The 25,318-nt window shown below is 40.4% G+C and overlaps 1 protein-coding gene across 2 annotated transcripts in view; it reads right to left on the reverse strand.

Annotated features, from left to right (window-relative positions):
- enox1 (ecto-NOX disulfide-thiol exchanger 1) overlaps nucleotides 1–25,318 on the reverse strand; it is a 61,490-nt gene that overhangs the window by 23,069 nt on the left and 13,103 nt on the right. The window contains exons 2-8 of one of the 2 annotated variants that reach the window (XM_042070091.1): nucleotides 18,798–18,880; nucleotides 15,941–16,086; nucleotides 15,696–15,827; nucleotides 13,835–13,972; nucleotides 4,815–4,982; nucleotides 3,202–3,408; nucleotides 2,834–3,067 (exon numbers count right to left, since the gene is read on the reverse strand). In XM_042070091.1, coding sequence (XP_041926025.1) covers nucleotides 2,834–3,067; nucleotides 3,202–3,408; nucleotides 4,815–4,982; nucleotides 13,835–13,972; nucleotides 15,696–15,705 — 757 coding nt within the window. In that variant the 5' untranslated portion in view covers nucleotides 15,706–15,827; nucleotides 15,941–16,086; nucleotides 18,798–18,880. The remainder of the gene's footprint in view (nucleotides 1–2,833; nucleotides 3,068–3,201; nucleotides 3,409–4,814; nucleotides 4,983–13,834; nucleotides 13,973–15,695; nucleotides 15,828–15,940; nucleotides 16,087–18,797; nucleotides 18,881–25,318) is intronic. The other variant, XM_042070088.1, reaches the window with a different exon arrangement.

A 25,318-nucleotide genomic window follows, 5' to 3' on the forward strand; every position in this document is an offset into this window, starting at 1 on the left:
GTTTATTTATATAGCGCATTTCATACACAGAGGTCATTCAATGTGCTTTACATAAACAAAACCAAATAATAATAACAAATAAAAGCATAGAAGGGCAATATAGTCAAAGAATAGTTCAAAAGGTAAAGATCATAATAAAAAGAAAACATAAAACACAAGGTAAAATCATTTAAAAAAGAGAATGATTAAAAAGACAAAATAAAAGACACAAGGTAGAATAATTTTCAAGACAGATTCAGAAATTATAACTCAGTGCAGTTAGCAGAAAGCATCTGAGAACAGTTTGGTCTTAAGTCTAGATTTAAAACTGGCTACAGTTGAGGCCTTTTTAATGTCATCCGAAAGTTGGTTCCAGAGCTGAGCCGCATAGCAGCTAAAAGCTGCTTCATGTTTAGTTCTAACAGCAGGTTTCACTAACAGGTTTTTCTCCTAAGACCTGAGAGGTCTGGAGGGTGTGTACTGCTGAAGCATGTCTGAGAGGTATTTAGGTCCTGCTCCATTAAGTGATTTATAAACAAGTGATAAACAACTTACTGATAGCCAGTGCAGGGACTTAAGAATTCGAGTAATGTGGTCAGTTCTTTTAGTTTTTGTGAGAACCCTAGCTGCTGCATTTTGTATCACCTGAAGCTGTTTGATAGTCTTTTTAGGAAGGCCTGTGAAAAGTCCATTGCAGTAATCAACCCTGCTGGAGATAAATGCATGAATGAGTTTTTCTAAATCATCTTTTGACATCAGCCCTCTAAGTTTGGCAATATTTTTGAGGTGGTAAAAAGCTGATTTAGTTATCGCTTTCATGTGGCTGTTGAAATTTAGATCACTGTCAATTAATACACCAAGATTTTTAACAGTATCCTTTGCTTTCAACACTTTTGTGTCAAGGACAGTGGCAACCCTAAGTCTTTCCTTCTTTTTTACCAAATATAATTACTTCAGTTTTTTCTTTGTTCAGCTGAAGAAAATTTTGAGACATCCAGGTGATTTGTTCTATACACTGAAACAGTGATTTAAGGGGACCATAGTCGTTTGGTGACAGAGCTAAGTATATTTGTGTGTCATCTGCATAGCTATGATATGAAATCAAATTATTTTGGATGATTTGTCCAAGTGGGAACATATAGAGGTTGAATAATAGTGGCCCCAAGATCGACACCTGAGGAACACCACAAGTCAAGGACATTGGTGTTGAGGTACAGTTTCCAATGGCAACAAAGAAACTCCTTTCTTGTAGATATGATTTCAGCCAGTTAATAACTATGCCTGTAAATCCAACCCAGTGTTCTAGTCTGTGTAATAAAATATTGTGATCAACAGTGTCAAATGCTGCACTAAGGTCCAATAGCACTAGGACTGATGTTTTACCTGAATCTGTATTGAGGCGTATGTCATTGAAAACCTTGATGAGAGCTGTTTCAGTTCTGTGATTTGCCCGAAAACCTGACTGAAAGTAATCAAAATACCCATTTGATGTTAGGAAGGTGGTTAGTTGATTAAAGACTACTTTTCAATAATTTTGCCAATAAAAGGTAGATTGGATATGGGCCTGTAATTGTTTAGCATGGAGGCGTCCTGGTTATTCTTCTTGAGAAGTGGCTTTACAACAGCTGTTTTCAGTGACTTAGGAAAAATGCCAGACAGCACTGATGAATTTACCATGCGAAGGACATCTGCTGCTATAAGGTGAAAAACAGTTTTAAAGAAATTGGTTGGCAGAATGTCTAAGCCACATGTGGAAGAGTTGAGCTTCTGTACCGTTTTTTCAAGTGTGTCATTCCTCCTCCTGCCCATCCCTGATGCACCCCATAATTGCAGTATCGTTTGAAAACTTCTGCATGTGGCATGACTCTGTGTTGTAGCAGAAGTCAGACGTGTACAGGGTGAACAGGACTGGAGAGAGCACAGTTCCCTGTGGAGCTCCGGTGCTGCTGATCACAGTGTCCCAGTGTCTTTCCACTGTCATCATAGGTAAAATTAAATCCAAAATGTTCCCACACACCAGACTAATGTGACGTTGGTGCATCCTCCAACTCCGGACTGCCTTCGTTATCTCTCCCACTTGCCATTTCTACATGTGACCCGCAACACTCCACACCTCCGCTTTCACACGAAAGGGAAAAAACTGTCTGAGGTCACATATGGCCATGAGGCTACATTACGCATGCCATGAACCGTCAAAACCGTACGATGCACACATTCCCCGAACCGAGACAAGCAAACTGAACGGTTCAGATTTTTTTCATGAACCATGCCACCCCTACACATACTGTATGCTTGTACATGTGCCACCCCTAATCTACACATACTGTATGCTCGTACATGTGCAGCCCCTAATCTACACATACTGTATGCTCGTACATGTGCCACCCCTAATCTACACATACTGTATGCTTATACATGTGCCGCCAGCTCTGCCCCCATTGGTGGGCTTTTTGCTATCTGGGTGTTCTACAAACCAGGTTATTAAGTAGTTCTCTGTCCAAAACTCTGACATGATGCACTGACTGACAATGAGTCACAGAAGCTGTGAACTACAAAGATTCTAAAACCTTACAACTATGATTTGTCACAACAACAAATCTTTTGCAATCACATCAGACAGCTTACAGAGAGTTGCAATGATTACTTCACTCCACTAAAAATCATCTCAGTGATTTTGTCGTCTCCAGAATCATTTAATTGGTGTGAATTGGCATGTATACCCTTTGTTTGACTACACTGCCAAGACATGTCTTCAAGTAATGTATCCATTGAATTAGCATTTTTTTATGAGTGTTATTATTGGTCTTATTCCTATAAATAAAACAGAGATTTATAGTCCTGTATGGTGATTTACCTTTTAATCCTTCTGACAATATGGTTGCCTCATGCTCGGAATAGTGCATGATGGGAGGGGGAGAGGGAGGTCTCAGGCGATCCTCCTGGATTTTGCGCCGATGTCTCTCTTCACGTGCAAGCAACCTCTGCTTACATTCCCACTCATATAGGTCATCACGTGCTTGGGCAAAGTCGACATGTATGCGGCCAGAGTCCTTCTTGTCTGTGCTTGAACCAATACGTATTCTATATCCTAAAAGACAAAACAACAACCAATCCTACTGTTTTAAATAACTACAATTAAATGGCAGCAATGGATACCAATGTTATGATGCTAAAGCTTCATGCTATGTGATGTTTCAAGAGTTCATCAAAAATGTAGCATACCAGACAGATAAATTGCTTTGTCCACCATGAACTCCTCACTGAAGCGGATGTGACAGAAGTTTTTTTTGCTCTTTCGGATAGCCACAATTTCCCCACACTGGTCAAAAACCTCCCGAATGACTTCTTCACTGGCATTCTCTGGTAGCCCACCGACAAACACAGTTTTACAGCCAGGAGGTCTTTCTCGTGTGGATGGTGGAGGCAAATCTGGAAATATACACAACACGGGAGATTTGAACCTTTCGTCATTTGGTCTAGAATAGCTTTACTGGTATGATTAAAATAATGGCCAATCTAATGCAGTCCTTTCTGACATAATGACTCATCTGCATCTCATTTTCTGCATAAGACAGACACACTGTCTAGTGGTCACAGAGGATGACCATGAGCTGACTGAATGAGACAGAGTGGAAGCATCAAAGTCCTTTACAAAGGTTAGGTACACATCTTTTAATGATTTTAAAGAGAAAGGGGTATTTAAATAGTGCAAACCTGGAATTTCAGCAAAATGCACGTCTAGCACTGACACTCTTGTCATATTTATTCATTTATGTAGCCCTGCTTTTTAAAAGCAATTTTTGGTCAATGACTGCCAACAAAGTAGCCTACTGCCAGCTGACGAAGCTCTCATTTTAAAACATTACTGAGAGACAATCAAGTACAAGTACAAGTACAATCAAGAAATCCTGCCACTGAATCCAAAAGTATGTTTGACATTATGTACAAAGCTTATAGGCTACAGTGGACTAGCATGTTGCAGGGGCTGCTAAAAACACCGACAAACAACACACTGAAAGCTCAGCCAACCACAGCCCTTGTTGTCGAACGCACCGTCCGGTTTGACCGCGGAACGCCACAGCGGACTTATGCTGCCCTCAAGCGGCTGCAGTTGTACTTACATTTCACGTAGCTGCGTGAATCACGTTTTTTGTGAGTGAAGTGTCATTTTTAACTAGTACCCACTGTATAACCAGATAAAAAAGCTCCCTTACACTGGTACCAACAAATACTGTACCAACAAACACCAACTAAATTCTTTTGACATTCCTCTTTGTTGCTGTGGCCGTTTATGATCTAATCACCAACATAACTTGACACACATAAACCCACACTCACACACTCACACACACACACACACACACACACACACACACACACACACACACACACACACATACACACACACACACACTTCAAGCAGTTCAGTATATTGTTGTCTTGTTGTCTGTCTTGAATTGTTAAACACTGATTGAGTAACCAAGGGGAGAACTTGTAAGTGTGACTTGCAGTTTACAAGGAGCTGCTAGAGTAGGGCATGGAGAAAATATGGGAAATTAGCTTTATTTTCTTTGCAACGGTCATACATTGTACCACTACGGTAGACTAAATCTAGTTAGTCACAAGCTTGCTTGCACATTTAAAAAGCTTTGGTATACTATACTATTATTTGTTGGAGTTACACTTACTCTCTTTATTGACTTTACTGATACACATATAGAGTTAGGCTGGCCTGAGGCAAGGTACACCTGCCATTTTGTGGAAAGTGTACATTATATGTTGTGTTTATCATGAGTTGTGTTTACATACAAATTTGTAATCACAGTTTGTCTTACTGGGGTTCTGTGGGAAGAGAGTACAGCTCTTGCAGTGAATGATCTCTTTGATGACTGGAAGTTCGAGTGGGGCAGGTGGAGGAGGAACCAGGCTTATCCCTGCCATCATAGGGTTTAAAGGGGTGATGATGCCGATGTTGGGATCGAAACCCTGGATACAGATAGAGTCTGGGAATCACAAAGACAGATTAAAGCTTTTGTTTTGAATTCATTAACCCTAAAGAGCAACATGACAGAGCTGCAGAGAACAGAGACATGAGGGTGGGGGGGGGGGGAGAATAAAAAGGCAGCAAAAGAGATATGGTGGAATGGCCATTGCAACTTCATAACAGTAAAAAGATAAGAGAGATAAGAACAAACTTGTATCACAATTTTATTGCACTAATCCTGGCAGGATTTTAAACAGAGCAAAAGCCCTATATACAGCTCTGGAAAAAATGAAGAGACCACTGCACATTTTTCTGATGTCATCCTAGGTTGCTGAGTGACATTCGAATGAGTTGACAGTCATATTCAAAATGAAGAGACCACTGCAAATCTGAATATAATCGTCAACTCATTTGAATGCCACTCAACAAGTGTACGATGACATCAGAAAAATGTGCAGCGGTTTCTTCATTTTTCCCAGAGCTGTATATGAAAAACAAACCAATTTGGTAAAACTAATCAGCTATTACAATAGATAGAGGGTCCAGTTTTGCCTCTGCCTATCTAAAAACAATGGCAATACATTTCTATGTTAAAAAAAAAAACATTATTAGTATTGACTTAAAATATCTTATAAGATTATTTGCCACAATCAAAACACTGCTTACACCCATGGGCTAAAGTACCTAGTCATCCCTGGTCTAAAAAGCATTTTTAGCTAAAAACACATTATTTACACTATTTGCTCTGCTACTTCCTTTTCCAGTCACATTATCAGTGTGGAAATAAAATAAAGTTACAATAAGTTGAGAAAAACTGTTACATGTGAGTGCATCCTTTTGACTAGATTCTACTGTCTTTGATGTGATGTAAGGCTTTATTTGAACAAGCTCACACAAATCTATGAGTCCATGTATCATGGGATTTTGAGCTTACATAAATTCTGAACAAAAAACCTGCCTATGTGCTCATTTGTTAAACTCACAATACCATTTTGACAATAGAAGCTCCAGTGGCTTGGAAATCCTCTATGTTTAGAATGTAATGTGTTTGCTGTGGAGCTTTACAAATCCTTGAGGATAATACAGTGTTAAACCTGAGTCACAAACAAAATGCAAATTAATTCTTTGACATTTACCATCTTGTAACTATTTAGTTAAAACATGCATCTACAAATAGAAATTGTGCTCGATTGCTCCCAAATAGATTCTATAGGTGATTTTAAGCTATTTTTAGGGGGTCTCATTACATCTCAGCACCCCTGAAAAATTGTGCTCAAGCTCTCTGACTTGCAATGAGTTCAGTTTCACATTTAGAGGTTGTGTCAGCGATGGCGGGGTAACGTCACTTCTGACGTTCAAACAAAACATTATCATGCGTTCTTTAGATTGTGTAATAAGTAAGGGACAATGGCCACCGAGGTGTCCCGTTATGTGAAATTAATGGACGAGGCGGAGGCAAATAACTCCCCGACGCGCAGCGAAGCGTTTAAAAAGAAGCCGTTCAGTTTGTTGTACAACTATCTTTAACCCTAACAGTGTGTGAGCGACCGCGGCAGCCAGCCCACCAATTGGGATGTGAGCTTGGGGTTGTAGGTGGAAAAGGAGGTGCAGGAGAGGTTTTCAGCGTGTAATACTATTTATTAAAATAACCAAAAGAAAAACTTGCAGGAATAGCAATAGGCTATTATTTAACAACAACAAAAAACACTTTCAAACAAACAAACCAAAAATAAGTTGAGCATTCCAGTTCAGTATTCCAGCCATCAACAATCGCAGAGCATAAAGCTAAATATCTACCTCACAACAGGAGAGCTGCTCTCTCTTTGCTCTCCAGGGGAACTGAGCTACCCCTCTTAAATAAGCCTACCAATTGGCCTAAATTAGCCTAAATGAGGATATTGGCTCAAACCACCCAAATAGGTAACCACTTTCACTGAACACTCACTATTAACAAAATAACTAACTATTACAAATATATACAAAATGACAATGGTGCATATTACTACAAAAATGTTAATTGTTAATTACCATAACCAATATTCCCCACATACATAATAATAACAAGAAGACAAACAGACAAGGCAAACACCCATGTATCATAATGCCCCACTCCCTCCCCCTGTGGGATGTTGGTAAAAGCACTGTCCCAATGCGGAGCGCGCTTCCGCAATGGGACAGTAGCTGGGAAGCCGAAGCACCAGGAAGTGTTGTGAGTGGTGAATGTTAACCGGTTTACAGGCGTTGTACAGCGAATGCAAATGGTAAATGGAATGACAGTGGGTACCACACTATGTGTTTAAGTTACCGGGGACAAAGAAAGACATTATTATGACCGCCGCGCAGCGAAGACACCCTCTGAATGCACACCCTCTGAATCCACACCAAGTTTCATGGAATTCCGTTCATGAGGGGCCACACAATAAATTAATTTATGTTACTATACACCAACTGGCCTGTAGGTGGCCGGAGACAGTTTTCTGTGAATATCTCGAGAACCGTAGGGCCTAGGAGGTCCACCTTTTTTTTGTATGTTGGTCTTAAGGGGGCATGTCAACCCATCCCATTACCACTTATTTCATTTATAGCGCCACCTAGTTAAAAATTAAAAAGCAAAAAATTAGGTGTTTTCATCACAATATCTCTGGCTGACATGGTCAAAACTGCACGAAATTGAAAGTGTAGGATCATTATGACACCCTCCGAATGCATGCCAAGTTTTGTGAACTTTCGTTCATGGGGGGCCTTACAATAAAATAATTTATGTGTACATTTAGTGACCGTACACCAACAAGGATTCCCGGGACACTGAAAGACCGGGGTACACGAAACTTGGTGGGCATGTAACCCCACATGGATAGCATGGAACCATCGTTTTTCGTTTTGATCTGTAGCCCCCCCGCTGTACTGGACCCCCGAAAGGAGGGTAGGGCAGACACAGTTTTCTGTGAATATCTTGAGAACCGTAGGGCCTAGGATGACCAATTTTTTCCGTATGTTTGCCTCCAGGGATCATGTTAACCCATTCCATGTGCACACATGTGCATAAACAGATACACATGCACACACATACATTCACAGTAACCATACGTATGACACATACTCACACAGTAGACATATGTACGCATGCATGCACATGCACAAACACACATACGCAAGCAAACACACAAGCACGCACACACACACACACACACACACACACACACACACACATAGACATAAACGTGTACACGCACACATGCACACAATTCAAGAATTTCTCAGAATTATGAACAGGCAAGATGGGGGTGGGGTTGTATAAAATGAATTTTACATGTGAAATCTATGAACTTATCATGTTTTGGTACTTGTTGTCTAGCAGATACCAGTGAGAATTGAGTGTGGATAATGCAATTTAGTGAGACAGTTAGAATCATATAGGCCTTTCAGCGTGATTTATTTTTGTGGAAAAAATGTGCTGGACTGGGCGGCGGTCATATTTTGTAGCGCTCTGCGGTACATCTAGTTATAATTAACGCCGCTTTTGGCAAAACTAAAGAAAAATCGCAGCAGACCAAACATTTGGTCTGACGCATGAATGAACGCCAAACTGGCGGCAAAACTCCCGACACTAACGATTAGACAAAACTGTAGGCCTACACCAAACACACTTTACACAACATGAAACAATTGGCTACTTCAAACAAACACAACTACGCCAGGGAGATGTGGCGGGTGACTGTGTGCGTATGGGTGCATGTACTGTATGTGTGTGTGCAACCGAGTGGAGTCTCTCCCTCTCTCGCATTTTAAGTGGCGCACCGAAACGTCTTTAAAGTCCGATATAGGGAGAAGGGGGAAAGTTCAACTTCTCACACAGTGGACAGTTAACTTGTTTACAGTTGATACCATTGTTGCGAAGCCTGCTTTTCAGGCTCAACCGTCATTCTACTACGGTTGTTATAGTTACCATTCAATAAGCATTGATATGGACAGGGCCGGAGTGGGGCCACTTTTCAGCCTGGGAGTTTCACGCCCAAAACCGGCCCACTTTTTTAGTGGTAGTGGAAATTAGATAAATAAAGCAACATTTCAGCTACTATCCTGTAGTTTTTATTATAGGCTACCAATATTCCACAAGGATAGGTTGATCAGTTAACAAAAACAGGAAGGAAAAAATAAAGCATTTGAAATGTAGCCTATTCCACAATTCCACTAAGAGGCATATTGAACTTGTTTTCATGTTTTTCTGCATGGGTCAGCTATCATGTTGTTTGGTGATTTGCTCCTTTACTACACCCACTTCTGAGCAAACAAGGCATATAGGTTGATCACGTAGCTACTGCTGTCATATACTGTTCTTTCTTACATAAAATAACTTTAATCAGAAAGGGTTAAAGCGGAGCGAGAGACGCAAACGTTCGATAATTTCCGCGTTCGATTATTGCAAGGGGGAGGGGGGGAAATCCCCCTTTATGCAGACCAGAGTGAAAGCTGCACTAATGTCAATGGAGACTTGTGGAATTTTACCAATAAATTGGTCATTATGTCTTTCTGGATTTGTTGAGGGTTTTTTGGAACATTTTGTCATAATCTGTAAGTGTTTGGGATCATTTCAAGCCTAAAAGTGTAATTTTTTAGTGTTCGGATTTGTAATAAAATAACTTAATATCAGACCATGCTGCTGCCAGTTACTGTCCAGTTGTTAGCATGCTAGCTAGCCTCTTAGCTAAGGTAACATTTTAAACGGAGAAGTGTAATTTCTTTGAAATGACAACTAGCTGAATAACATTACTGACATTAGTTAAAGTAGATAGTTTATACTCAAGCGAATTTGGAACAGTATATTAAGTTTAAGCGAAGTCCTTCAACTACTAGTCTACTTCCTTCGCTCGGAAAACTGAAACTGAAAAATATATAAGCAGCACAAACCAGCGCGAAATCATTTCCAACCGGCGACAGCACGCGAACCCTTTCCTCCTGGTTTTATGTAGTTAATAGCAGTTATTTCAGGAGTAATCGTGTAAATTATAGTGTTTTGGTATTAAATGTTATATTTACCATCGTGTATTTTATATCGTGTGTGTGAAAGCGGTTAACGTTAACGTTAGCAACATTGTGCAGTGCTTCGTATCTGACTGCCATCCTGATGCATGGTCTGGACCACCATATTCAGTTTATTAACTTGCTGTGAATTATTACACAGAATGTTCATTAAATGTACGAAGAAGTATTTCTAGGTTAATGATTGATGATATGGCTCGTACAGTATGAAGGCTACAGTAGCCTAGCTAATGTTAACTAGCATTACCAACCTCCCTGCAAAACTCACCACACAACTTTGTAGGTTTGATAGGTCTTGTCCCTCATGCTGGCCCATACAAAACCCACAAGCTGACCCTCGACACACAACAGTCAATAATGTGACCCGATTTAAACTGGTTTTCACCCCTTTGGACACTGAAATATTCACGGGGGCATGGACAGTTTGCTAACCATTTTACTGCAGTGTCTACCCGGTGGTACAGTAGCATCCAGCTTTGCTATCAGCTAGCTAGCTAGTTCAAAGGTTTAAGTTCTTAATGGGGATATACAGGGCTTTTTATGCCTCGACTAAGTTGATGTTTCATATAAACAACAATTCATGTTCATAGAAACAACAAGGTCACTAAAACATAATATATTTCATCCCTGTATTGCAGCATGTAGGCTAATGTTAGCAGCATTATAATGACATTCTAATGTCTGAAAGGCTAATGATTAGCCTATCGGCTACCTAAAAAGTTAAGTGTTCAAACTAGCATTTGCAGTGTTCTATTTGATGGTGTATTGGCCCTGACTAAGTTCGTGTGATATATAAACCACAATCCTTGTTGATACAAGTACCAATGTTCGTCTAGAAAGTTTTTATTCACATTAAGATTTTAGCCATAGGCAGTAAAAGACTCCGCCATCTTTGTCAATAATTTTCGCTGATAAAGCAGAGCCCGTTTATTAGACATTCTCTGGATAAAGTTTAAACTATACTTACAACCGGACCCGCGTCACACAGAGCAGGTTGTTTGCGCCATGCCCCTTTTGAGGGGAAAACATTCCCTCAGAACAAGCCAGAGTGAACCGGTAGACATGTACCAACCACACAGCTAAGAACCCCTCCCTGAGTTTCTTTTGCCTACAATGTCCTCAAAAAAAATACTGACAGAAGAAAATTATGACTACAAGCCATAAGAAGAGAAGACCGTATGACACTTCTGGTCACTGAGTGGGGTTGTTGCACCACTTCGTACTCGGGAGACTGAAGGGACATGTTTTTATATTAATTGAATTAAGCTTTTGTAGATATCTTTCACGGTCAACGACCGGCAAAGTGGTTATGTATTGAGTGGTCATATTGATTTGTGGTATTTTTTGTTATTATTTACTCCTGCGATTTCTGTACGAATTACGTTTATTGACCCTAATTTGCGTTGGAGTTAATGAGAGGGGTTGTTTGTTTTCCCCCCGAAAGGGGCGGGAACGTTTGTCACGAGTCAAGTTCCCGGATGTGCCGGTCTAACGTATGACCTTAACGGCCTTTCCACCAATCAGAGGCATCACTGTGGGATTGTTCAGGATTGTGGGTAATGAAGTACTTATCCAAGACATCGCGAATAAAATACATTTATCTCAAAACGAGGTTAGTGCCCCGTGAACTTTTGGCGTCTATATGAGCATACACAATCGCTTAGTACAGCTGTAGCTGGTTTTGAGTCTACCATGTGCAGTTAAGTTTTTATGGCTTATACCCGAATTGTCAATGGAGAAATTGCATTGAATTCTTACTTCCGGAAACTCCTGTGGGCGGGACTGTGATGCTCTATGGGGATCGAATCCTGTCTGCATAAAGAGGAGTGTCGATGACATATTGATGAGCGTACTTGCAACCGGCCAACAGCAGCGGCATAAATAACCAGCGCACACCCGATATAAATAAATTTTCTCCAGACTGGAATGCTCAAAAATGCTAAAAATGTACCTGAAATGTTCAGAAGGGTTTGAGGATCATGAAAATGTGCCCGAAATTCACATTCCTAACTCTATAGAACCAAGACCTTAACATATGTGGATATGACTATTTGCATACTATGAAGTCTATGAATCGCCATATTTGATGATACTTACAACCGGACCCGCGTCACACAGAGCAGGTTGTTTGCGCCATGCCCCTTTTGAGGGGAAAACATTCCCTCAGAACAAGCCAGAGTGAACCGGTAGACATGTACCAACCACACAGCTAAGAACCCCTCCCTGAGTTTCTTTTGCCTACAATGTCCTCAAAAAAAATCCTGACAGAAGAAAATTATGGCTACAAGCCATAAGAAGAGAAGACCGTATGACACTTCTGGTCACTGAGTGGGGTTGTTGCACCACTTCGTAGGCTACTTGGGATACTGAAGAGATGTGTTTTTATATTAATTGAATTAAGCTTTTGTAGGTATCTTTCACGGTCAACGACCGGCAAAGTGGTTATGTATTGAGTGGTCATATTGATTTGTGGTATTTTTTGTTATTATTTATTCCTGCGATTTCTGTACGAATTACGTTTATTGACCCTAATTTGCGTTGGAGTTAATGAGAGGGGTTGTTTGTTTTCCCCCCGAAAGGGGCGGGAACGTTTGTCACGAGTCAAGTTCCCGGATGTGCCGGTCTAACGTATACAAAAAGTCTAATATTTTAATTAATTTAATAGCCTATGTTGCTTGTGAATAGGTTGACAACGCTACAACGTCCAGTATTATCCCAATAATTACATGGCTATAATCATGGCTCTCTCTTTACCAGTTGCCACTTATGTCTGTCCTCTTCAAAAAAAATCTGGCACATTTGGCAGCATTTTCCTCCAATACTTTTCGTCTTTTTTACCTGGCCCTTTCAGTCCCTCATTGCCTCTTTCTACCATCCATCCCCCCTGACGCTTATTACTACGGTAGGGCCGGCCCGGCTGGTATCTGAGAAAACTTTTTAGAAAATACTTTTTTTTTAAAAGATTATTTTTTATACCTGTTTTTAGTCAACTTTACCCAAGGTGCCAATAATTCTGGAGGGTACTGTAAATGTTGTGTATTCTTTTGTCATTTCCATGTTGAAAAATTACTAGGGGATTTCGCCTCTGTGTTAGCCTGACGAGCCAGACCCACATTAAAATGTAGGGTCTGGACACTCACCGTTCGCAGTGCTCAGTCCGAGGGGCGGGATAATCAGTTGTCTTTCAAATTCCCTCTGCACGCAATAGGACAGCGGCAGCGCTATGAGTCCCATGCGTTTCCCACCAGCAGAGCTAGTTGGCTAGTTCAAACGTTTGCCAACTTAATAAAAGCTTAACTCGTGTCACACTGTTCACCAACAGCAGCATCCATCTTATTTGTTTTCAAGTAGCAGGGAATTCAAGCCAAACCGTTGCAACTCTGCCATCAATCATTATGTTAAGCCCACCTAACGACTCTATACACAATTTCATTGGCCTGATTCAGTTTCGATTTCTGGAGCTCATAAGCCAACGGAGAGTTGCTAGACTAGCCCTGGCAGCAAGATTTCTAGGCTACCTCTGTGTCACTTTATTTCCATAATGAAAAAGAAAGTCTTGAACTACTTCTGAAAGTTCACAGTTACCCTGATAAACTTAAAGAAGTTGAATATAAATAGGAAAATGCATCTGTTGCAATTTGTATAAGATTTTGTAGGGGTGGCAAATATTGTGGGCAATTATGGGCAAATATTTATTTTTATCATTATATATCATTATCAACAGAAGTGACATTACCCAGCATCGCTTAGAGCACCTTTAATATGGTCTTGTTTCTTTTAACTTTCATAAAACACTGTCCTGTGGCTTCAGCTACTTGACGTGAGGCTTACCTGATACTAGTTGCTGTCCAGTTAAGCTCATGGGTACAATGCCCAGGTTGCTCATGGCAGTGGCCCAGGCTCCTGGGTCTGCAACAGGCACACTGAGGTGCCTCTGCTCTGCACCTACATTTCCAACCCCATCTGCAGCTGTAGGAGGGTGGAGATGACAATAACATCACGCAAAAGCATCAGAAGCCATCTTGGAGGACAGAGACTATCAAATGAAGTGATAGAGTCAGATGATAATCAAAACTGAGAGGAATGTCAGGTACAGAGTCAAACCCATCTTGTAGAGTGACAATGTTGCAGGCAGCAGCAACAGCAGTAACAACTAGGGCTGTCAAAATAACTGATTAATTTCGATTAATTCATTTGAGAAAAAATAACTAATTAAAAAAAATAACGCAGATTAATCGATTCCGTATGACCTTTGACCCCGAGCCGTTCTAGTCAGTAACCATTAGACTATAAAATGAAAGAGAGAGAAGAAAATGTGCTGCCTAGATCATTGATTGGAACATTTACTTTTAAGTCGCACATCAATGCAAAGAAATAGTATTGACATAGAGGGGAGTGTTAATTTGTTTTCATTGTGTCCCCTAGGTTATATCTGTGGCCTGAAATGCCTTGTATGTGGAAAAAAAACTTTTTCCCGAAGCACTTTTGAATTTATTTCCTCAGCATATTAGGTCATATCATAGATTACTATGGCCATTATTTGAACAGTGAAAATAATAATAAAAGAGTTTTTGAACTTTAATGTCACTAATGCTGATTATTCAATGATTCATTTGAGTTGAAATATTTAAAATACTTTCACAAATATTTCAGCAAATATTATATATGCGATTAATTTAGATTAATTAATCACAGAGTATGTAATTAATTTGATTACATTTTTTAATCGATTGACAGCCCTAGTAACAACACACAACAGCAATAACATTACAACATTACATTTATAGCAAGTTACCTATGCACCCAAAGCGCTTTACAGTAAGGAGTTTTAATCTAAAACTAGTGATATAAAGGAAAAACCCAGATGAAAGCTTACTAAGTGGGAGTGAGGTAGTTGGCCGTGTAGTGCTGTAAGATCTTCTCTTACATGTATATTTATATTATGGCGTTTGTGACATGGACCCAGATTCACATAGTGCACAGCTGGACTACTAGTTGGGCTGACAGGTGTGTGTATCTTCTTGTCTTCCATACACCATAGAGATCATTTAGAATATATAAATAAGGATAATCTTTATATGATCAACTTTAGTCTGATGTCACATTGTCCATGTCCTAAACAATTTGACTTTATTTTGTCACATGTGCACGTGTGTACAATTCTATCTATCAGTATCATTTCTAAAATAATCATTGTTAGTGTTTAGGATGCACTGAATCTGCCAAATACCAAATCTATTATTTAATGTTTGGCCGAACCTGACACCAAAAACTGAATCCCAGTCATTTCTGTGATACATGCATAAATGCGGTAAACATCACCAAAAAAGAGTAGGCTACATTAATACATAATTTATTTGTGACTAGAGATGTAAGTATGAAAACTTGATAATTACGGTTATCGGTATTATTGCATTATTGTTAATATGTACAGATAAGGTTTTTAAGCCTATTAAGACTCATTGGCTGTACTCCATCCATGTGTAGTGGCAACAAGACTAAAGGTCAACAACAGAATCCCATAATCACATGCAAAGTCATTACAGCGGGATGCATAGCATTCGGTTCGGTTGTTAAAACAACGTTAGCCAGAAACCGAACCCCATCAAAAAGCTGACGATTGGGCCAAATCCGATGCTTCTGTATTAGTGTTAGAGTTGCACAGCAAGAAAAGCAGAGTGTTTGTACTTACTGCTGGTCATGGCAGGTCTGCTGTAGCTCTCTGTCTGTGTCCCACTGCTGTAATCAGATCTCAGGCTCCCCGGTGACTTCTAGGGGCAGGCAAACATCACCACTCTCCTCAGCCCAAAGACAACAGAATGTGCTCAGAACACACTCTTGATGGTGTTAAATCGCCGGATGACCAGACGCAAAACCTGGCGGCAGGGGGGAGAGACAACAAAGAACACACTGGTTGCAAAGCAAAACCTATTTTACACACCTGCCAGCAGTGAAATAGAATGGAGTGTCAAGATGGCATTGGCCTTGTTCGGTGACCAGTGAATTAAGATTGCTCTAGACCCTCAGGGACATACAGGTCTGAGAAGTCCATCTGGCACCTCCTGTTGTAAACAGCACGTCCTCTGTGGTAAACAAGTTACAGCCAATTACAGCTGACTCAACAGTTCTAATACAAAGCACACAGACAGATGTCATCTTGCCATATTGTGTGAAGGAATATTAAAGGTGCGATTTGTAGGATTGTTACCGAACGTTCTGTAGGCCAAAATCAAAACACTGGTGAACGTTCTCAAGACTACCAGACGAGCCTCTGCTGGGTTGCCAGATGTACAGTAATGAAGACTTAGCTAACGTTAGTTGACCTGCAGCTGCTTTAACGTTTCTCCAACCATGACCCAGCCACACATTACGGAAACAGTGAAAACAAAACATACCTCTCTAACCAACGTAACATATTTAGCTGAAGTTAGCGATGCAGATGTTTAGCCTATAGGCTACCTGTTGTGGAGAAATATGGCCAGCTCTGCGCGTCAGAGTTGATATTCTTCGTTTGACGAAGACGTCACCATCTCAGGAAGCTCCTCCGATGTCCACTTAATTTGTTTCTTGTTTTAATTTTGGAAATGTGCCTGCCTCTCATAGGCGTTCATGACTACAACTGACAGCTGTTGACAGTTGGCCTTTGCTAATTTGGCAACCCAAACAGGAGGACGCGCTAGCCCATTATTAGGTTTAGTCAGATTATTATTATATTTTTTTTTTCGCATGCCCAAATTTCCGTCAATGAGTCCCGGGACACTGAAAGACCGGGGTAACCCCACATGGATAGCATGGAACCATCGTTTTTCGTTTTGATCTGTAACCCCCCCCCCCCCCTTGACTGGACCCCCGAAAGGAGGGTAGGGCAGACACAGTTTTCTGTGAATATCTCGAAAACCGTGGGGTTTAGGAGGACCATTTTTTTTTGTATGTTGATCTCAAGGGGCCATGTCAACCCATTCCATAACCACTCATTTCATGTATAGCGCCACCTAGTTAAACACAAAAAAGTAAAAATGAGGTGTTGTAATTGAAGGTATCTGTGACCTAACATAGTCAAAACTGCACGAAATTGGAAGTGTATGATCATTATGACACCCTCTGTATGCACGCCAAATTTTGTGGAATTCCGTTCATGGGGGGCCACACAATAAATTAATTTATGTTACTATACACCAACTGGCCTGTAGGTGGCCGGAGACAGTTTTCTGTGAATATCTCGAGAACCGTAGGGCCTAGGAGGTCCATCTTTTTTATGTATGTTGGTCTTAAGGGGGCATGTCAACCCATCCCATTAACACTTATTTCATGTATAGCGCCACCTAGTTAAACACAAAAAAGTAAAAATGAGGTGTTGAAATTGAAGGTATCTGTGACCTAACATAGTCAAAACTGCACGAAATTGGAAATGTATGATCATTATGACACCCTCTGTATGCACGCCAAGTTTTGTGGAATTCCATTCATGGGGGGCCACACAATAAATTAATTTATGTTACTATACACCAACTGGCCTGTAGGTGGCCGGAGACAGTTTTCTGTGAATATCTCGAGAACCGTAGGGCCTAGGAGATCCATCTTTTTTAAGTATGTTGGTCTTAAGGGGGCATGTCAACCCATCCCATTACCACTTATTTCATGTATAGCGCCACCTAGTTAAAAATTAAAAAGCAAAAAATTTGGTGTTTTCATCACAATATCTCTGGCTGACAAGGTCAAAACTGCACAAAATTAAACGTGTAGGATCATTATGACACCCTCCGAATGCATGCCAAGTTTTGTGAACTTTCGTTCATGGGGGGCCTTACAATAAAATAATTTATGTGTACATTTAGTGACGTACACCAACAAGGATTCCTGGGACACTGAAAGACTGGGGTACACGAAACTTGGTGGGCATGTACCCCCACATGGATAGCATGGAACCGTCATTTTTCGTTTTGATCTGTAGCCCCCCCGCTGGACTGGACCCCCCGAAAGGAGGGTAGGGCAGACACAGTTCTCTGTGAATATCTTGAGAACTGTAGGGCCTAGGATGACCATTTTTTTCCGTATGTTTGCCTCCAGGGGTCATTTAACCCATTTCATGTGCACACATGTGCACAAACAGATACACACACACACACACACACATACATTCACAGTAATCATACGTATGACACATACTCACACAGTAGACATATGTACGCTTGCATGCACAGGCACATACGCAGGCACAAACACAAGCACGCACGCACACACACACACACACACACACACACACACACACACACACACACACACACACACACACATAACATAAACATAACACAAACAATCAAGAATTTCTCAGAATTATAAACAGGCAAGATGGAGGTGGGGTTGTATAAAATTAATTTTACATGTGAAATCTATGAACTAATCATGTTTTGGTACTTGTTGTCTAGCAGATACCAGTGAGAATTGAGTGTGGATAATGCAATTTAGTGAGAAAGTTAGAATCATATAGGCCTTTCAGCGTGATTTCTTTTTGTGGAAAAAATGTGCTGGACTGGGCGGCGGTCATATTTTGTACCGCTCTGCGGTACATCTAGTTAATACACTATTCTAGAATTAATCGTTCAAAACATAAACGAAAATTCCAAGAGATTCCGCCCCCCCCCCTTCCTTACTCTCATATGGTGATCATTTTTGGAATGGTTACAGTTTATTTTCCATTATTTCCTACATACTGGACCTTTAATGTATCTATCCATCTATCTATCCACAAAGGTGGGGAGTGTAAGTATGTCAGTCATGCTTTCTGTTCACTTACCCTAATGCAATGCAATCATTAAACCTCCCTCCATTGCATTTGCTCCTCACTCTGCGTCATCAGTATGCTTGGCATGCCTCAGCCTGGCAGTGTGGACCGTGCAGGAGTAATGATCATTACTCAAATATGACATGAGGAAATAAACTTACTCAGAGAACAGCATTTCCTTTTAATTGAGACAGAATTATATCAATGTCTATTCATCAAGGCCATAATCATATTATCTATTCTGCTAATGCCATTGTGAATAAAGATGCATTTGCTGGCTAGACTTTTATTCACACTCGTAAGAATTCAAGCAACCCAAATAGCCATGCTCACAAAGAAACTTTAATCTACTTTATCATACAAAAAGTGAATAGTTTATTGATTGCCCTCAGATAGGAAACTAGATCTGTTTGTACACCTTAGCATGCCTGTATTATCCTGTAATGTACAAATGGGCCAATTTTACACATCAGTTGAAAGAGAATACATACACAGTGAGTGAGGTGACTGACTTCTTTATCCATACAACAGATAATGATGCAACTCGATGAGAAATTCAGTAGACAGAAGAGATATTTTTGACAGAAGAGACATGTTTTTCTCCTGTGTGTGTGTGGGGGGGGGGGGGGGGGGGGGTCTAGGACTGTCTCCTTTCTATAGACACAAAACTATCTCTGAGCAACTCAAAGTATTGGACTTTGGATTGTAGGTGTGGCAACATAGTCTTATTTAAATATGTTTGTTTATGTCTTGGTGTCACAGGTATGCTGACAACTAGTCCGCTACACCCGGCATCTTTTGTCTTGTGTGTCAATGTCTTGTGTGTGGAGTGCTTTGGGTTGCACTCTGTGCATACAAAAATGTGCTACATAAATAAAAGTGACTCTACTTGACTTATTTGACAGGGAAAATGTCAATGTGCATATCACAAACTACCACTGAATTTACAGTTAGTCACCAGACAGTGTGTGTGCATGAACATTTCACTAGTTCGCCATTCGGTATGATTGCTATACTGAATGTATAAGATAAGCGCGTGTTTGGCTTGTTAGCTGGCCGTGGTCCTGGAATGCCTGAAGCGGAGATCGCAATAGAGCGATGGCCGCTTGCACCCCCCAGTGTAAGGAGGATGTGTAACTGGACTATCAGTGAAATGGAGGAGTAGGGGGAAGAGGAGGGATAATGTTGCGAGCGCCGCAGCATGTGACGGATAAGGAGGCCGGCTTAAATATCCTGGCAACGGAAGACAGGTGAGTTAATTGCTGTCAATCATCCCTAAGGGCTCCTCCCGAACTTTGTTTAGAAAACATCATGAAGTGGCAGAAGGAAAAGGCTATAACTCAAGATCTTACAAAACCCCAGACACATTGCCTACACTATGTACTGTATAACTGGCACAGTATTGAATAGAATCAGGGATCATCTTTTTGATCTTGCTTGTTAGTTATTTTCTTGTAATGTCTGTGGTTTCAGAAGCTCCCGGCTGACTACTGCTAATACAGGACCTATAGGCAGAACTGCAACAACATCAAAGTAAGAAGAGGTCATGACCACAATATCAGTCACTGCTTGTAGCAAATTGTTCCAGTAATGCCTTTAGAAAGGCACCATTAAACACCAGACTCTTCACTAAGAGGGAGTGAGGCCATATACAGTAGTGGAGACTGAAAAATGCTATGCACTTTCAATTCTCCACTCCTATAAGACACATTAATGCTGGCTGTCACTTTAGGTAAAGAGAAGAGAAAAAAATATATACTGGGCAAAAAGGGGTTATGCTGATTTTTAAAAAAAATTGTATTTGCAAGCAAGTGCATTTAGTAGTTGTAGTATTTAGAGGTCTGATTCCAATCCGCAGAAAGCACATATGGGGGCAGATGTATTAACATTTTTGCACCCACTTGAGGCGTGTTTTCTTCACAACGTGCGCGTAAAAACATGGCGTGGTAGCTTATGTACAAACAGGCGGCACTTAGGTAAAACCACAGACTGCCTGTCGCAGTGCAGAGAATGGCAATTTGTGCTTTTCCGTGTCATACATACATTCAAAGGGGGATCAGAGGGAAAGTGGGAGTTTCATGTAAAAAGATAGGAGGAGAAGCCTAAAATGCGTCTCATTATGTATTCCCCTGTATGTAGGAAAACTGCCTGTGAAACAGCACATTTGTTTTGAGGTGTAACATTTCCACCTTTTAAAAGCAGGTGTAATCAAATTGCAGTTAAATGCATCAGTAAGAGAAGCGTTCAAAGACAAAAGAACTGGTATTCAGAGCACCAGTTTTGCCTCTTTGTACTATGTCAGAAGCAACCTTAAAGGAACCGTATGTAAGAAATGTATTTCAATTAATCATAAAATGGCCCTGATATGTCACTAGACATTAAGAAATCATGTTCATTTCAAATACTTATATCACTGACAACAGCAGTCCGGCCAGGATATTGTCATTTAAAAAGTGAAGTTGCAGGCTTCGACTGATGTTGATGTTGTCATGTTGTGTTTTGGCCTGATGCGCCACCCTCCACCTTTCTACTAATCACAAAGTCAGTAGTGTTTCGGCATCCGGGTTGCCAGCTCTGCCAGTCAGGGGGGAGGGGAAGGGGATACACCGCTCTACAATAATTTGAAAGTGATTGCAGTACCAATTTTGGCCACAATCTTACATACAGTTCCTTTAACTTTACAGTAACTTACGCCTGACTGAGAGTACAGTTCCATGTCAAATCAGCCTAGAAAATCTCCACGTTTCCTTTCCGTTAGTCTTATTCCCTTTCTTACTTGAGAAGAGACATGTTTTAAATAGGAAAATTACCAGAAATCTTTTAAGCTTGATGCTAGCAGGTGAGATGCTAATGGTCTAATCCGATTCAATGATCTATCCTAGGCTGGAGCTAAAAGTGGTATCGCCCGACTTAGAGAACGGCTGGATGAACTGGAGAAAGGTAAAAATCAATTGTTTAACTCGAGGGGAGGTGGAAAATGAGTGTAATTCCCCAAATGGTGGAATATCCCTTTAACATTTCTTTACTTTCACAATATACCCGTGTCAGGCTTTGCATTATAGTCAAGCGTAGTTCAGTCTTCTTTTCATAGAAAGCCTGGATGCCAGTCACACTTAAGTGTTCAGTACTGAATCTCAAATGCAGTGCTTTAGAGGAAAAAAAAGACCAGAGTTTTGCAGAAGAGGGAAATATGTGTATGTAGAAAAAGAAATGGCTGGAAGGTAAAAAAGACAAGAGCTGTGAAGACTGTTCAGTATTCACTAACTTTAACACAAGCCAACAGAGTGGAAACAACACTTTTTGCATCCATGAGCATGCCAGAATCTTCATCATCAGAGGCCAGTGTGCTGGCATCCTTTGGAATACTGCATTAACAAAGAACACAGTACAAATGTAGGTATAAGTATGCATTTCTGTGCAGCTGTGAGTGGAGCTGAGGATATGTGAAAGATGCCAGAATCAAATGGTGTTTCTCTAAGATGAATTGAAGTACTGGCATGCCATCAGATTGCTCATGTATTGACAGAATTTACATTGGTGATGGATACAGACCGTTCTTTGGTTTCGGTGAACTATAGTACTGCAATACATATTGAGGCCTGAGGGTTAATAACAACAATGTTATTGTTACAACTGTTACGTTTTTGGTAGGCTATCTGTGAAATATGTTTTTTGTATATGGTTATGGTTATGGAATTAAGCAGACACTTTGGTCAAAGCGACTAACAATACAGTAGTTAAATATTAACAGTAAATTGTTTTTAAAAGTTGGTAAGATTACATTATGGAAATTAGCAAAAATAATAATGTCAATGCAATATCAACAATCAATAACGAATATAAACAATACAATAAATTTAAAGTTTACAACCTTTCCCGAAGAAATTACAGGATCTTATATTTTGAAATAAATAATATCAACATATTGCATTTACATGTTTGTTCAATATCTCTCACTGAGTTTATTAAACAGAGAAGTTAATTTCTAGGTTTCATAAGAATGTAATTTTGTGTCAAAAGTGTGGACATTGTGCAGACCAGACTAAAGAGAAGCTTGTAATTACAATCAGCCGAACTGCACGGTGTGGCCATGTAGGGCAATACACAGCAATGGAGACATGCTAATGAGTATGACATTTAAGATCCACCATCAGATTAAAACTGTCCGTGGGTATAATGAAGACAAATACAAGCAACTATGTGTGGAGACACACAGCACAAAGTCCCCAGTAAGAGATAGCTGCTTCCTCTGCTTCCCACTATGTGTGGAGACACACAGCACAAAGTCCCCAGTAAGAGATAGCTGCTTCCTCTGCTTCCCAACACTTCTTACAAGGACCAATATCCCTTACTTCTCTGCATAACCAACCATTTCCCCTACACCCTCTCCTCATTTCTCTAAGCCTTTCTCATTTCTACTCTATTTCTATTTTTTGTCTTAGCCTACCATGGGAGATTGTGTCCGCCTCTCTGTGCCACCCCAAGCCCATCCATCTGCTAGGCCTTTCCTTTCACACCTGCTATGCTGTGCTGCATGAGGAGAGAGCACAGTTGGCATGAAGATGGGTGAGCAGGGTCACACATTGCTATGTTGTAGTTAAAGCATCCATCCAAAAGCTCACGTGTTTACCTCTCCCTGTGGTGGCGAATAAAGAAATTAGTTGATGCTCACTGGAATGTGGTATTGCACCTGAGGTATGATGTATTTTTTTTTTTTTGTACAAGCTTACCCAACAAAGATCAGTGATTTTGTTATTGGGTAAGCTTGTACAAAATATAGGCATGTAAGTTAAAAAATAACAATTTTGTGAAGGGGTAATGGTACAGTAAAAAAAAACCCAGATGATTGTGTTTAGAGGTTTGAAATGTGAATTTGCAGTTTGGACAATAGGGTGCAGTAAAAGAACTGAAACAAGACTACTACAGCCTGAGCAATTTACACCAATGCATCTCCCCATCAGCTTGCCTCTACACGACCAATCTCATTATATCACCTAAAATTATACAACAACTAATTTAGTTTTACTTTAAGCCAGCCTATAATTCTGCTCAATTATGTACACATTCTATACATTTGAATGAAAGGAGGACATCTTCTGCAGTTTTCAACATAGCCTCTATTTTCTTAGCCTGGGTGAACCCTGACGAAGCTGTAAGCAAATTTGCGGTGCTTTGTTTTACCTGATAAACCCATTTATGTTTACCTAAATAATTGTAAAGGGACTGCTAAAAACAATTATACAGAAACAGGAATTGAAGTACAGTTACTATCCATGTTGCCAGACACTCAACATTTTGAGCCTGTCAGGTGTCAAAACCACGCAGTTCACTTTGATGTGCACACTTACCCCACAGGATTCTATTGTATAGCTACTTTGATGTTGACGGTTATAGAGTTCTAATACAACTCTAGATCAGAAAACTTTGTTTTTGTCCCTAATAAAATTATAAATAATAAAAATAAAAGCAATAGTGCCCCCTGGTTTAGAAATCCAAAACCTTTCCTTTAAGAGAAAGCAATAAGGGTAGCATACAAGACTTCTGCAGGATGTACTTACTGTTCATGGATGAATGTGTGTGTGTGGATGTGCATATGTATATGTGCAAATCTGTGTGTGGGAATTTAATTTATTTAAAATGCCTGCAAAGCTGTATACATCTTTGTGCTTGTGTGTGAAGGAGGTCTCCCCCCCCCCACCTCTCTCTGTGTGTGTGTGTGTGTGTGTGTGTACAGTATGTGTGTGTGTGTTTGTGTGTGTGTGTGTGTCTGTGTGTGTGTGAAGGCCTGCAGCATGTTAGGGGTTTATAGCTCTGAGTCACAGTGAAAATGACCAGATGGCAGGAGAGAGCTGTAGCATTCTCCCAGTCTTCACTGCCTGCATTTAAAACACTCTAGTCAGCTCACATCTCTCTCTCTCTCACTCTCTCTCTCCCTCTCTCTCTTTCCCTCTCTCTCTCTCTCTCTCTCATTCTGTAACACACAAACACAGTCAACATTGTGCAGTATTTCACACTCAGCCTGCAAACCTGAGCCATGATGAATATTCAAAAGAGGGAGTTCTGCTGTCCTTTGGGAAATAGCATGAAATGTAATTATCCCCAGTAAACTGAGAAAACATGTAGTTGATTTTTCCCTTATTGATAATAATAATATATAATATTGATTGCAAAAATGTGAAATAAGGCAGAATGGCTTTTCGGGTGTCAATAATACTTTCACACAAAACCATCCCCCATGCAGAGTGTCAATACAGCAGAACCCCCTGTAGTAAATAGCAGGAAGCACAATGGAGGATACAAAATCATTACATGATCTCCATCACAATGGCTGTGTATTGAATGATATCTTGCTTGTGGTGCAATTGTAATGGATACATTAATGCCTTGTGCAGCCACACAGACTTTCAATTCTCATAGTCTGGCAGTCTGGAGGAGTGTTTCTCTACTTTCATTAGAGTAAGCAATTAGAGAGTGTTTGCACATGCCTGACGCACGGTCCTGTCTGCTCTACTCTGGCATAGCTCCATAACAGG

The sequence above is a fragment of the Alosa sapidissima genome, chromosome 2 (assembly GCF_018492685.1).
Source record: "Alosa sapidissima isolate fAloSap1 chromosome 2, fAloSap1.pri, whole genome shotgun sequence".
NCBI classification, from domain to species: Eukaryota; Metazoa; Chordata; class Actinopteri; order Clupeiformes; family Clupeidae; genus Alosa; species Alosa sapidissima.